General features: G+C 38.4%; 1 protein-coding gene across 3 annotated transcripts in view; it reads right to left on the bottom strand.

Moving 5' to 3' along the window:
- The window catches only part of BMF (Bcl2 modifying factor), a 46,935-nt gene that overhangs the window by 14,269 nt on the left and 17,090 nt on the right, over window positions 1–15,576 (bottom strand). For 2 of the 3 annotated variants that reach the window (XM_087921821.1, XM_026710317.2), the window contains exon 3: window positions 15,374–15,537. In XM_087921821.1, the coding sequence (XP_087777947.1) occupies window positions 15,374–15,537 (164 nt within the window). Of the gene's footprint in view, window positions 1–4,929; window positions 5,165–15,373; window positions 15,538–15,576 lie in introns of those variants that run through there. The other variant, XM_087921820.1, reaches the window with a different exon arrangement.

The following is a 15,576-nucleotide window of genomic DNA, read 5'->3' as shown; positions in this document are numbered from 1 at the left end:
GGAATATCTTGGTTGGTGTTTGGAGACTCTTTGTGTTTGAAATATTTCTTAGTAACTTTATCTAACAGTCTTGGCAGCCTTGCACAACCTTGGCAAGGCTCATTCTTATCAGAGACAATTAGTTTGAAACAGCCTTTTAACCATGAAGGAACAGAATTTGTAAAGAATCATTAAAAGATTTTGCTGTTACCTCAGTTTCGTGTTTGTTTCCTTGGAACAAGGTTTGGGTCAGAACAGTTACTGAGAAAGCATACTGCCTAGCATAATGCCCACCAGATGGCAACATTTGAGGGAAGGGGTCTGAGAACATCCACCCTCTCACACCTAGTGGAATGGGCGGGGTGCTGCCAAGGAGAAGCGGTCTCGCAGATAATCTGACCCTGGGCCATTTAGGTCTTTAAAGATGGTAACTAGCACCTTGAATAACATCAATAAAGAAAATGGAAGACAGAGCAGTTTTCCTCAGCAATAGGGTAACGTGGGTTAATTGTGGAGCACCCAGATCTATGTGGGCCACCACATTTTGCACTAGTTGTAATTTGTGTGGTTTTTTAAGTGCAGCCCCAGGTAGAGTGTGCTGCAGTAATCTAGCCAGGAAGGGATCAAAGTATGAGCAACTGTATGTAAATCCTCCCTGTCTAGGAATGGGCGCAATTGGGAAAGATACTTCACCGGAACCAAAAGGATCAAAAAATCAGAGCGACTCTGTCTTTCTAGGTTAAGTTGAAGCCAATTCATCCTCATCCAAATGCCTCCAGGTGCTGAGCCAACACCTGGACAGCATTACCTGGGTAGAGATGTATAACAGGTATCATCAGCATACTGATGATAGTGCAACCATCTGCAAGGATATTGACCACTTATTTTTATTTAAGATGTTCAGAATGAATGGTAATTCTGTATGAAACACCTACTAGGTTGTTGTTTAAATATTTTATTTATTGATTTAATTTATATGCTACCCATCTCACTCTGAAAAGCTACTCTTTCTATTTATAGAAATCTAAAATAGTTTAATTCCATCACTTTAATGCCAGCTTAGACATCTGGTGTGATAAATTATATATTTCAAAAAGATGAGTTTGTATCGCTTGGGTGGATATCACAAATATATTTGGCTCATTTTTGCTTTTCACAAATCACACTTTTTTTAACCTGAAAACTGGCAGCCATGTTTCTAAAGGACCCTAGAGTCAGGCCTCATCCTATAGTATTAATTGCAATGGCACAAAATGAAACTCTCAGTGACAGAGCAGGAAATCAAGAACACTCCAACAACAGAATGCAAACAAAGAAGTATGCTATATGACACAAAATGTAACACTCACAGCTGTGTAATTTGAAAAGTAGTTTTGCCTGCTTGGCAGGTACATGAAGTAGGCATACTCCGCTGCCACAGACCAGATTAAATGTTAGGTAAAGCAAAGAAATCACTCACATTCCCCAGAGTAACAGAGGGATGAATATATTCCAGATGGCAAAAGAATCTGGTAACCAATGGGTGGAATAAAGGGAAGCAGAAGTCCCCATAGTGGCCTTTAAGTATCTGGAAAATGATTGGGTTAACCTTGTAATTCTCCATTTTTGTTGTTAAAACATGTACAGACAAGAATATTGATTTAGTAGCACAGATGAAAACTGGCCATTATGCTAATAGATCTTCAGTTTTTAATCTTCCAAAACCAACATGGAGGGAAAAGTGAGAACTTCTTTTAAGAGGCTGAAAATCCAAGTGTTACACAAAAATCTTAATGTGGTCCTTTATTTGATATCTGATAATTATTTTAGGAAGAATGCCACTTAACCATTCCAGGGCAATGTAGCATGAATCAGGAAGAACCAGAGGTGGGGAAAACCTAGGTTCATTAGCCAAAAGAGATGTTTGTGCAGAATCTATACGATGGAGACTCTCTGAGCTGTTTGAAGAAATATTTAATGGAAAGGACACCTGATACTTGCTGTAGTTCACCATCACACCTGATAGCAAGAGAGTGTGATAACAATACCCAGTTGACTTTGCTTTGGAAGAGACAACTGCTGTGTCCTTCCTCTCCCCGCCCCCCTGGCCACATTTTCCCAGGCATCTCAACTTGTGTAAGTTTAAATGGTTTGTTTAGTTCCCTTTTCCATTTGCAAAAACAGAAAAAGGAAGTTCAAGAACTCAGTGCTATTATTGCAAGCCATAGCATTTCAAGTTAAACTGCAACTAGAACATATTGGAGTTGTTATTTATTTTTATTTATTTTATTTGGAATGGTTTATATCAGGGTTTCCCAACTTTTGTACCTTTTAGACACGGGGCTTCAACTCCCAGACTTCTAGGTCTTAAAGTTGTCAAGGTTGGGGAACTCTGGCTTAAATTGTGGAATGTGTGTACAGGACTCTCTGATGCAGGAGAATCCACTCTTATTCGCAGAATAAGGGCATGAAAAGGGGGACAGTAAGAAAGTAACTATATGTTATTGGCTCAGGGAATGCCACAAAATACCAAAGGGAAGACTTTATGAAAAACAATAACACATTTTTTACGCTTGCAGCTTATCGGTTGATTTTCCTACTGACCATCAGCCCTGGGAATCTCAAGCAGGATGGGCAACGGCTTTCTTCTATCAAAAGCATATTTACCCTCTGGCAATTCTTCGCTGGCTCCCTACAAGCTCAGCATTCACAGTCATCTTCTGGAACACTCAGAGGAACTCTCCCATCCTCCTAATTCATTGATTTATCATTTTGTTATTTTAACATCAAGTATGTGGAAGGAAAGCTCCATACTTCTTCTGCCTCTCCCCTCTTTCCTCACGCCTGCCTCGCATGATTCCCCTCTGGTTCAGCGACCATGACTGGATGGAACAGATGCGAAGAGAACATCTGGAAGTTTGTGATATGCTTATTGTAAGCACATCTAGCCAGTTAACGAAATTGTGCTTTTTTTAAAAAAAATGAAAAAAAAAAGAAAATAAGTTGACCACTACTTAATAAGTTCAAGGAACTAAATATCTGTGTGTATGTTTCAGGCATGTCTGGTTTGGATAGCTAAGATATTGTAGCCTTAGTGTTTCAAGCTGGGGTTGGAATACAACTCTGAGCATCATCAGTTTTCTATGTCTTGCTACAAATGCTGAAGTTCAGAGTCAAACTCAAACTGATGCAGTTTCTAGCACACCCCCAATGCCCTTTTTAACTAGGCAGATCTTGATTCTGGCCATGTAGTGATGCCACCCATGACAATTTTGCAGGTCCTCAAACATTGAGAACTTCTCCTCTCATAACACGTTTTCTCTAATCACATATGACTTTGAAGCAGAAAAGTCATGTTCTGCAAAAATGCAAATATAATCACATAATCTCTCTCCATCGAGTTGCTTTTTATCTATTTCACTTCTATTTTCCATATACTAACTCAGTCTGTCATTTTAAGTATTCATGTTTTGTTCTGTGTTTTTAATTTGCATTGATAACTATCCTACCTTATGAAAGCAGTCGTACCCTTGTTTTAAATTAAGTTTTTAAAAATCTTTACTTAAAACTGTAAAATCTTGCTTCTTCCTCAGTAAAGCACAAGAGATGAAGGGGAGCTTTTTTCTTAAAATCAAAATGGGATGGGTCCTTTTGATTTTTTGCAAATTCTTTCAGATTTTCTCCCTAAAATTCTGAACATTACAATCCTTACTATCCAACTCGAGCAATATTAACACTTATCCTTCCCCATTCAGCTACTTCCCCTACTTTCTTTCAATTTCCCCTCTTTTCTCCCCAGTGCACTGCCCCTTCCCCTCCCTCTCCTTATCTCCATCCTGCCATTGTTTCCTCAGCCTTAACTATTTCTGTTGAAAGGAGGATAATATGTATGTGCATAACCGGGTTTTTGTTTTTTTCTCTGGCAAGAATGTGGGGATCAAATACGATTTTTTACTGTAAAGGGAATTCATGTTAATCAATAGTTAAGAATCCGATATTAATACTGAATTAATATAAGTGGTCATTGAGTTACAACCACAGTTGAGCCTCAAATTTATGTTGCTAAGTGAAACATTTGTTAAGTGAGTTTTGCCCCATTTTATGACTTTTCTTGCCACAGTTGCGATTAAGCGAATCATTGCAGTTATTAAGTTAGTAACACAGTCATTAAGTGAATCTGGATTCCCCATTGATTTTGCTTGCCAGAAGGTCACAAAAGCTGATCACGTGACCTTGCAACCGTCGCAAATACGAACTGGTTGCCAATTGTCTGAATTTTGACCATGTGACCCTGGGGATGCTGCAGCGGTTAAGTGTGAAAAATGGTCAGAAGTCATTTTTTTCAGTGCCATGATAACTTTGAATGGTCAACTAAGTGAACTGTTGTAAGTCAAGGGCTACCTGTACTGCGTGGGGGATTATTTTAAATTCCAGATCATTGTCTTTTGAGATAGATATAGTAGTCGCTCTTGGAGGAATTTTCCAGTTTTTAATTAAAATAGTCAATTAGAAGAAAACATTTAGGGATCAATCACCATTTTGTACGAATGCCTTAGACCAGTGCTTCTCAACCTTGGTAGCTTCAATTCCCAGAATTCCCCAGCAAAAGCCTAAGCTGAGAAACATTGCCTTAGGCAAGAAGAGTTTGAGGTCAATACAGCTGCTTTACTAGTTGTCTAGTAGACAAAAACTGATACCAAAGGTCCTTCTTTTGATGGTAAACAGACTGGTTGACTATCCATCAGGGACACTGCAGCAACCAGACAAAAGGTTGGATTAGATGATATTTCGGATGCTTTCCAACCCTTACTACACAATGATACTGTGAGATAAAGACAGCACAACACTGAACAAGAATAAGATGCTTGATAGTGGAATTATTCTAATCCAATTTGGATTTGGCTCAAACACAACTCTCTTTTGTTGACATTAACTCTAGAAGTGAATGCCAGAGATGAAGTAAGAGTGAGAAGAAGTCAGCAGCTACCGAAATGGGAAGGTGGAGAAAAGATGGAGGTGAAGCAGAAGTAGATCAAACAAAAATGGAACAGAAAAAAAAACCCACCACACGGCTTTTCCCTAACCTGGGTGTCCTTTCTGGCATGGGCCACGGTCGGAGACAAATGGGAGCGCTACTCCCGACATATCTGGAGGCCGCCAAGTTATGAATGGCTGCTGCAGACCCCTCAATGGTCCAGAGCAGGTGCTAGGAAGACAAAGAACAGCTGAAGTTGGATGCAAACACGAGATTCTGGGAGAAGAAAAGATAAAGCCCCAACAGGAATCAAAGCATAAGTCCATGTTGTTGACAAGAGACAGGAAATAATTTTAAAGACAGGGATCATGATCTTTACAGGATGGGGAGTCAATACCAGGAAAAGACACTTTCGCAAATATTTTCATTGGCAGACCTATAAACAAATCCACACTTTACACATCATCATGGTACAGAAATATAGGATCTGCTTCAAGAAGAAGTGACAAAGTGTAAAGGACTAGTATCAGCTCCATGCCCACAAACTAAGGAGATACACCCACTCTCTGCATTCCTTCCAGTTGCTTCTCCTTTGCACATTTTGACCACAGTTCACTCTTTGTTTTGTAATATTTTATAATATTCAAATTTGCTATTGCCACAATTTTCCATTGTGTTAGAAGTTTTTTTGTTTTCCCTGCAAGGACCAAACTGTTAGAGAAACAGATATTTCATTCGCAAATATTTTGTTTAAAGCATGAGCAAAAAGTATCCTTCAGCTTGTAATCTTTCAACAAGTTTTTTAAAAAATCTGTCTTTCTCGATGCATACTTAATGTAAGGAGAGATATGGAGCCCAAAACTTCAGAATGAGACAGCTAACAAAATCAACCCCACCCCCGCAAAAAATTAAAAATATAAATAATTAGTATTAAGATTGAGATAACGCTGAGATAATCTTTGGAAAGGTGCCTGCTAGATAGAAACAGACAAAGGCCAGCAGTCAGGTGTAATAATGAAGCCTCCATTAATTCAGGCTCTTTGTCAGCAGTTATGATGACTCAGTTACTAAATCTAGAAAATGATTTAAACAGTGCTGGCCGCAGAGAAATATCTGCTAAGCTCCTACCTTTCTCACGCACAGTTGTACATATAAGAATGCCCTGAATCATTTTTTCCCTGTGCCTAATTAAAACAAAAAACTTGCCAGCAGTCCCAGATGAGACAATTTTTAATGATTGTGACTTGCTCCGAGGCAAAGTCCTTTCTCAATTCCTTAGAGTTGTGTTGCATCATACAAACTAATCAGAATTAGTAAAGGCAACTTTTAAAAAAGGGATTGTGTGGGAGACAAGAAACATGTTGCCAACAGGGAAAAAAAACACCCCACGCCCTACAAGAGAAGCGGGTGTTGCGGGGTGAGGAAGAATAAAACTTTTGATCCTGTTTAGTGGCACAGTGCTGTATTGACAATTCTACCTTCAAAGGAGTGTCTCTTATTTGCCTCCCCTACTGCTATGGAAGCCAAGAAGAATGTAACAGTTTATATTTTTCTCCTTGCCTCACGGCTGTAAACTTTTATTGGTCAATATATACAGCTCTCAATTATAGCTCATTTTCTACAAAAACCTCCCAGAAGCCCTGAAGCATTATCTCAGCCAGATCTAGGGGCCAGGGCTGGAGACTGGAGTCAGGCCTCCTGGATTTTATTGACAGTTATGCCACTCTCACGCTGCAAAAATAAACTGCCTCCATTTTTTTTACAGACTCCCAGTCTATTAAGTAAAACCCTGGGAGCCACAAGAAAGCCAAGGAGAAAACTTGTTTGCTTCTGCTTTTTTCTAAAACACGAACAAACTAATTAACCATGATTTGGTTTGCTAGAATTGTAGTCACGGGCTGCAGGGCAAAGCACTGTTACTTGGGATTAAGTCTGAAGTGATGAATTTAGCAGGTCTTACTTTGAATAGGTACAATAAAAGCAGCTACTATGCTCCTAGATCTTGTGAATACAGGTAGTCCTTGACTTACCATAATTTGTTTAGTGACTGTTCGAAATTACAACATCAGTGAAAAAAGTGAAAAACGTAGTCACTGAACCGGTAGTAACACCAGTTGAATCCCAACCCTGTCTCTTCCTGCAATTGGTTGAGCGGGAGAGTGAAGTCTGTCCATCTCCAAATGACTAAAAGAAGTTTCAGTGTGTAAGTTAAAAAATAGGTGAGCCAAGCTCAGACCTACTACGGATGGGAGTATTATTGTGTCATAGACTTTAATATAGCCCTTACTGTACACCCAAAGTGCAGTAGAGATCATTTAAAAATATTTTCCAGTAGTTGATCCTGTGTACTTCTATCTTCAAATAGGAGGTTTATGTCTGTTGTTACTTAAAATTAAAAATTAAACGACTGGCTGTTGGAAAAGTTATTCAGGTGCTGTGAGTTTTCTCACTTACAAAGATCAGAACAGTGCACATTATGGTATTTTCTGTTATCTATGGAAATGAAAGTTGGAATTTAAGAGAACAGGATAGAAAGAGTATTGATGCTTTTGAACTTTGGTGTTGAGAAGACTCTTGGGAATATGGTGGACAGCCAAGGAATTAACTGTGATGACCCAGGGTGGGATACAAAACAAACACAGTCACAGAAAACAGGTGCCCTTTTATTCCTTCACTTTGCTTCCAAGCTCCAAATATCTTTGATGGAAGACAAAAAAACTCTCACACAGTTACACGAAGAAGGAAAAAAGCAACACAAACCAGGCAAGATAAGGGCTGGAGGATGTCTACAGATAACACACACTGGGAAGGACACCAAACTCAGAGAGGAACTATAAACTAGAGATATTTACATGCTTTGTTTCCAGCGTTCGCCAGTACACAGGTCCATACTCTTATTCAGTTGTCACAGCTGCAGCCCATGAAGAGGATCTCTCCTCCAGAGTAGACCATATATCTCCCTTATCCTCTCCTCCCTGCATACCCTAGGATGGATAGGGGATGGGCCTGGGTCCTCCTCTGACTGCTCAGCTGCCCTCTGCCCTTCCCCAACCTCCTCCACAACCTCCAGAGCCACACTTTCACTCCCTGTTGGCTGTTCCTCCTCTCCCCTCAGAGTCAGTCTCCACCAGGGGCATGACATTAACAAATGGGTCATTGAACAAATCAACCTATAGTTTTCACTTGAGGCACAAATGATCAGACACAAATTATCCTACCTTAGACACATTATGTGAAGAAGGCTAAACTGCTAGACAAGGTAGAAGAAACAGAGAATAACCAGTAGCATGATGAATTGACCCAGTTACAGTAGTGATGGGTAGAATGTTATAAGATCTGAAAGACCACACTGTCATGGAAGAAATCTATCCACATGGTCACCAAGAGTCAATACTGACTTTGATGGCACATAATCAATATATCAATTGTCTATAATGGAATACCTGCAAACCACAGGAAATTATTAATTAAATCAACATCCTTTCTCCCCCTCAATAGGGAAGAGAAATACAAGTTTTGTATGTTTTAGGCTCAACACAAATGCTTATCAAGTGCAGAACAAATCAAATGTTTAATTGGGAGTCTGTGTTAAATATTAATTCCAAATTCAAATATAGGCCAGAAGTCTAGGGAGCTATATGAATCATAATTAGTATTTTTTTTCAATCCAGTTAGAGCAGAAGAAACAAACATGATCTCAAGGCTTGATCTGACTCAGAGTCTCATACAGTTAAATTAAGGCTTAACGCTGCCTGGAAACATAGTTTCATGGAAATGTAAACTTAGAAAAACGAATCAGATAAACTCCTGGTATTCGTTATTGAAGCTGGTGTAGGGATTATGGCACTGATCAAGGACCAAGGAAATCCAAATTCAAGTCTACCCTTAATTCAAGTATGATTCTTTCTATCGAAAGGCCATGGCTCTGAAATAAGAAGAAATATCAATACATTTTAGCTCTGCATGTTATAGTGAAAGAATCTTTATCTCAGCCATGAAGGACTTCGTCAGGGCACCAGGTGGAAAAGGTTTTTACCCATTCGTGCTCAATGGATGGTCATCTGATCATTTTAATAATTCTTCTACTAAAACAAAGTCATCTCTTTTTTCAGCTATTTCTTCTATCTTCCAAAAGTGTATCATTTTCCCTGATCCATTTTAATTAGGGCTGTAATCCTTAATGAAAGCATTGGATAATTTAAATTTTATCATGTTTCCCCCTTCAGGGAACAGTTAATTCTTATTTTCATTTACATAGGAAAGAAAGACCATCGTCCTAAGCCAATGTTCTTTCCTTTTTACACAATAGTGCAATCTGATTGCAACCATACCTCTTCGAGGTGACACAAGTTACAGTTCTGGTCACAAAATAATCTTTCAGAAAAGTACTGGACAACGCACCACTGTCTTTATCAAGAGGATGAGAAGAAAATGGCCAAAAGGACTATAAACCACTAGCAGAAACTTAGTAATAAGTGTTGCAGTGTCCTTCGGTATAGATTCCCTGCTTCCATATGTATGTGGAATCCTTTAATCCAGACCTTGCCAAATTGATATCCTCCAGACCTTTTAGGAATCTTTTCCCTGCGAACTGTTGAGAACCCAGGGAACTGAAGTCCCACCAATCTGAAAACTCTGGTTGAGTGAGGAAGGATGATTGAGTGGTAACAGATCAAGTGTTTTTTTCCTACCTTCTGTAAGGGAGGAGAAGTAAGGAGATTGTGCATAAACAAATATGAGAGAAAGAGGGAGAAAAGACCGCCAGCTTGCACAGAGTTTCTCCTCCTTTACGCCACTCCATTATTTCAGCTGTAAAAGGAAGAGCCCCTCCTTTCTCGCCTGCCTCCGCTCATAGTAAAGAGGGGAAGCTTTTGTTTACTAACTCTCCCACATGCTTGGATGACACATGATGCTTCTACACTATTTCTGCTCTGCAGTAGTTCCTCACTGGCTCTTGGTGCCACAGCAACGCACACGTCTTGCCTGAAGAAAAGGGAGGGGAAGACCCACATTTCTTTCTTTCTTTCTTTTTTTTTTTTGGTTACAGCTTTTTTTTTTTTCCCCTGGGGCATTCCTGGACACATTTCCCAGACAAAGACATTGGATAGCTGCACTCCCCAGATGGAACGGGTCGTGTTACAACCAGTTCTACAGCTTCCCTTCAGGACTCTTGACAGGAAAAACAAAGCCCTGTTAACCTTTGCCATTCTAAACAAAGTTAGCTACCCCAGAACTGACATTAGGGACAGATGCTGATGGAATGCTATCTAGGACGGGAAAAAACAATGCCAGAAGGATTTGAGGAGAGAGGTAGGTGATTAATTCTTCTCTCGCCTATCAAACAAATGGAGTTCCTACATTTACCAAAATCAAGAAGTTAGAATGCCACTCCAGCACTTGAGGAATTGTTTTTGTTCTAGTAAATCCTTCTTCTTTTCCACACTGGCAAAATGGTTCTTTTTTGATGAATGTAAAATCAGAGATACTATTCTTTTGTCTAGAACTATTTCTCTCCCTGCCGGTCCCCAAACAAACTTCACAGAAGTACAGCTATATCCCCAAAACTGTGGGCAGAGGTCTGGGAGAAAGAAGGGACGAAGTAAAATGAAGCTCGAGATTGTAGGAAAAGCAATGGAGCAATCTGAACATCTGGCACTGCATTGAAATCTAGCCACAGCGAATGTATACAGACATCCTTTCCTCCCTGAGCGGATTCTGCATTTGCGAGAACTTGGCAGCTGCCACAGAGTTCCTTTAGGAAATAGCAATGCCTGTAACTTAAAGCTCTAGCCCTCTGCAGCCGTTGCCTCGTTCCATCCCCCACATGACCCAGGTCCACAACAGCTTCCTGAAGTGGTTGCAGGCTACCACTCCTGTTCAGTTGGAAACACCCACAATCAAGCAGTGAAACTTCTCTGCTTGATTTATATCCATTAAAACAGCTCCAAGGAATTTCTTACCTTCCACAAGTACATCCTTTCCATAAAAACACAAGTTTCCTTTACAAATATGGTAGCCTTCATTATGGATCTCATTGGCCCCTTAACCAAACCTCTGGCGTTATGACACAACATGCACTTGTCTTTAGAAGAGAAACAGAAGCCGCAGCAATGATAAGCTCCTGAGTGCAATTCTTCTCATAAGGAATTTAAGTGGCCCAACCTGAAATCAATCTAGGTAGGTTAAAATAAACCAACTTGGATGATTCCTCCTTTCTGGTAAAGCATTCTGAGAGATCTGCTTGGGAGAGTTTCGCACAAAGTAGGACAATCCACAAGGGTACCTTACAAAGTAGGTGAGAAGTGGAGATTGGTGGAGGTAAATAGAGAAAAAGAGGGGAGGGAAGAAAAAAGCACCCCGTGTCCAACGATAACGTCACTTCCTATTGAAAGACCTGGAGGAAAAGACAGCTGCTCAGAACTTTGCAGCTGATTGGTCTGGTATAGGATATTTTATAAAATAGGTAGAAAAGCTTGCGGTGGGCTTTCTAAGGACTTTTCCCAGTTCTGCAAATCTTCCCTTGCAGAGAACTTTAATCAAAAAGTCTAACAAAATACATGTTTGAAGATGGGTTGATGACAAGATCTTTTTTGTGAAGATGCCAAAAGACACCTCAGACGATGGGGAATTAGTGTAGCAGGACTTCCCATCTGAAATTTAGTATCTCATCTTTGCTAGAAACTCAGTGGCCATGCTCATACAATATGACTCAAGAAGGTCAATTAAAAATCTAGCAGATGTGAACATCATATTAAATGGTGAAAATACCCAGAGTTTTAAAATAAGAAAAGGAGTAAGGCAAGGTTGTCCTCTGTCACCTCTGTTTTTTATCTTGCCGCTAGAGAGTCTCCTAAGATGACTTAGACAGAATCCAGGGATAAAAGGAACTAAAGTCAAAAATGAAGAATATAAATTGCAAGCCTTTGCGGATGATCTGGTATTTATCATAGAGAACCCCATAGAGACAGGGAAGGAGATAATTAGAGAATTGGAAAGATATGGAGAAATATCCGACCTCAAAATTAATAGACAAAAAACTAAACTTTTAACTAAAAATCTGACGGAATCACAGAAAATAGAATTGGGAAGAGCAATGGGACTGCAAATAACAAAGAAAATTAAATATTTATGTATTTCGTTGACCACACACTGTATAACAATAAAAGAGAATAATTATACTAAACTTATACAACAAACAAACAAAGATTTAGAATTACAACTAACTACTATTAGGAAGAATAGCGGCGATCAAAATGACTACCCTGCCCAAATTTTTATATCTATTTCAAATGATCTCCATTAAATTAGATAAAAAAAATTTCAATGAGATGAATAAAATTACGGCAAAATTTATATGGCTAGGGAAAACACTTAGAATAAGAATGAAAGTGCTACAAGATACTAAAAGCAGAAGTGGCTTTGGACTCCCAAACTGGAAATGTATTATAAAGCGACAGTGTTAATTTGGACTAAGGAATGGATTAATTTAAATAATAAGCGAATATTAAGTTTACAGGGCCATGGCCTGCAAAAAGGATGTCACTCCTTTTTATGGGATACAGGAACCAAAGAACAATCATATTTCCATAGACATTTGATTAAAGATTCCCTTATACAAAATTGGATTAAAATAAGAAGGAGACACTATATGAAAATTCCAATTTGGCTATCTACAATGGAAGCTATGATACATCCTAACAATCTGGACCTATGCAAAATGACAAAATATAAAGAGGTTTTAGATGCACAAGGGAAGTTAAAATCGAATCAGGATCTCCAAAAACAAGGGATATGTATTGATTGGTGGGCATATCTCCAGTTACAAAATAGATAAAAAAAGATATAGATTTTGGAATATATTCAGAATTACAACAATTGGATAAAATTTTATTAGGTCCAGATTAAAAAAATATTACAAAAATTTATAAACTTTTGTTAGAGATAAAATTAGAAGTTGTAGTTGTTAAGGGATGTATGATAGTTTGGGCTCAAAACATAGGACATAATATAAATTTGACAGATTGGGAAAGTATTTTGAACCAAAACTACAAATTAACAAAATTGGCATCAGACAAAGAGAATATTTATAAGATGTTCTATAGATGATATCTGCCCCCAGCGAGATTGGCGAAGATATACCCCAAAATGAGTCTGGCACGTTGGAAATGTAGAAAGAAAGAAGGTACTTTCTATCATATGTGGTGGTCTTGCCCTGAGGCCCAGAAATACTGGCTTAAAATTAAATATTGTCTGCAAGAAATTCTTAAGGATCAAATAGAATTGGAACCAGAATTATTCTTGTTAGGGATATTTAAAAAGAAATATGGAAAAAACATAAGATATATTGTATTACATATTTTAACGGCTTCCAGAATAGCTTATGCTCAATGCTGGAAGCACAGTTGTATTCCCCCAGATGAATTGATCATTCAAAAAATTATGACCTGCTGAAATGGACAAACTGATCTTAATGTTACAAGGGAAAGATGTGTCTAAATATTACAAAATCTGGGAAAATGATACAATTGGATTGAATTAAGACAGATGGAAAATGAAGGAATTTAAGATCAGCAATTTATAGATTAAATGTATAATTGCACAAATTATATATATTTGTAAATATGCACAAAAGATAGAATTGTTTGAGATTGATGTCACAGAACTGTTAAAGTAATGATTATCTTTTTGTTTTTAAAAGACATAAAAGACTAATAAAGTTTATTTAAAAATAAATAAAAATAAAAATCTAGCAGATGTATTTACACAACATGCTAAGCTTGCTTAAGGTTCATCGGGGGTTGGTTTAGATCTTATTTTATGCGGCTTGGTCTGTTAGACATACCCAAACTTTCCAGTTAATTTATGGTTCTGTATATTATGCAAACCTGATTATTGATCTAACTTATTTTCAGGGTTACTACGTTATGTGAACATGTCCATTAAAAGGCTTTAGGCAAGCCCTTCTATCAGTCTTGGATACTTACACCTATTTGCAATCTGGGGAGAATCAGGCTTTGCTGGCTTTAAAAATGAGAGGTGCTTTGTTTGGATCATCCATGTGCATAAGTGCAGCATCTCCCTGCTCTTCACTTAAGCAGCCTGCCTTTTTTCAGCTTTCCTTGTGAGACAGCTGTGGCTTTAACAGTCATGTTAATGAATGGGTAGCATATAATGTAGCAGGAACACATTTTTTTTTCACAATTACAAGAAAGTCTGGAAAAACTCTGGCTGCTTTAATTAAGACCAGAAAAGTGCTATGCGTGTGCAATTTTTAAAGCACTTGTTTTAAAACATTTCTGATACATGCAGGGCCTTGGTACTAACTCACTTTATTGTAACAATTATAATACAGACTACTTGTGGTACCTGGGAGAATTACACCGATGCTTTGTAGTGTTACTGTTACACTGAAAGCTTTTGATGAACAAGGACTATTGCCATGGCATCATGCTTCACCCATCACACCATGTTAGTTTCTTTCCTCCGCTTCACAAGACAGCACCAAAAGAAGAGCAAATCTCCAAAGTGACAGATACTTCAGGGCATTAGGAGAGACAATTGGATTATTCATGGTATTTAAGGCTGAACCACATTTGAGACTAGATGTCAAAGCATGAAATTTGGCTTCCTAGAAGCCTTGCCTACTTGTTCTGCTATCCAGTTGGTGGACTTAGTCAGCAGAAAATATTCTACCTTTCTATGACTAAGGGAAACAGAAGACCAGCCCCTAACAGCATAGGGAATGGCAGAGAGGCCTTGTTCTTTCTCTCTCTCGTACCACCCCTGCTAAAGTGATAAATCTGAGGTAAACAGATACCCCTCAAATATTTGCAGTTTCTAAGTTGTCCTTGGGAGCAGAAGGCAAGGCTCAAAGTGGTCGACTGGTAAGCAGAAAGAAAATAAAAACTATATATTTTGTTGTATTTAGGAACCCTTCTCAGGAGAAGAACTAAACCTGCACACCTCTTAGAAAGAGTAAGTTTGATTCTTTTCATCTTAGTTTCATTGGGTTTTTTTTTTTACTTTGTTCAATAGACTTAATAGAAGACATTCAAAAACAAATCTACTTCTTTCTTTATAATGTAGTTCCCTGTAAAAAAGTTTTTTGGTTCAGCTGCAGCATAACTGAACAAAGGAAACCAGCTTTACATTCAGAAATAATAATTATATTAGTATTTCTGTGAGGTAGAGCTATCTCTGTAAACAAATTACAATAGAATCAAATAAAGAATAATAATTATAAATATATATTTCAAAACTAGTTCCCAGTTTTGAAACAAACTGTATATTATCAATATTAACACAAAGCATATTCTAAGCATATTGGCAGTGATGGTGCAGAAGTTACACTACTTGGCTAGTAAATATATTCATAAAGCTGTCTTCCAATGAATTAATTCTGTTGCCTTACTGCTACCCCCTACTCTTCAAGCTGCCTACCCTCTGCAGATGAAGCCTGTGGAACTGATCTGCAATGCACTGTAACTTCCGTGCAATCTGAACTTCGGTACGCAATTCCTGCAGACTTTCCTGAGGTTCCTCCTGGAGATGTGGATTCAATGTGAAACCGATTGGTTGGACATGTAAACGGTATCCAGCATTTCCTGCCAAATATCATACAAAAAGGTGTTTATATCACAATC

The sequence above is a fragment of the Pseudonaja textilis genome, chromosome 1 (assembly GCF_049901715.1).
Source record: "Pseudonaja textilis isolate UNSWEBS1 chromosome 1, rPseTex1.2, whole genome shotgun sequence".
In the NCBI taxonomy this organism is placed as follows: Eukaryota; Metazoa; Chordata; class Lepidosauria; order Squamata; family Elapidae; genus Pseudonaja; species Pseudonaja textilis.
Note: the sequence above shows the minus strand (reverse complement) of the source record. Positions and strands in the feature narration are given on the sequence as shown.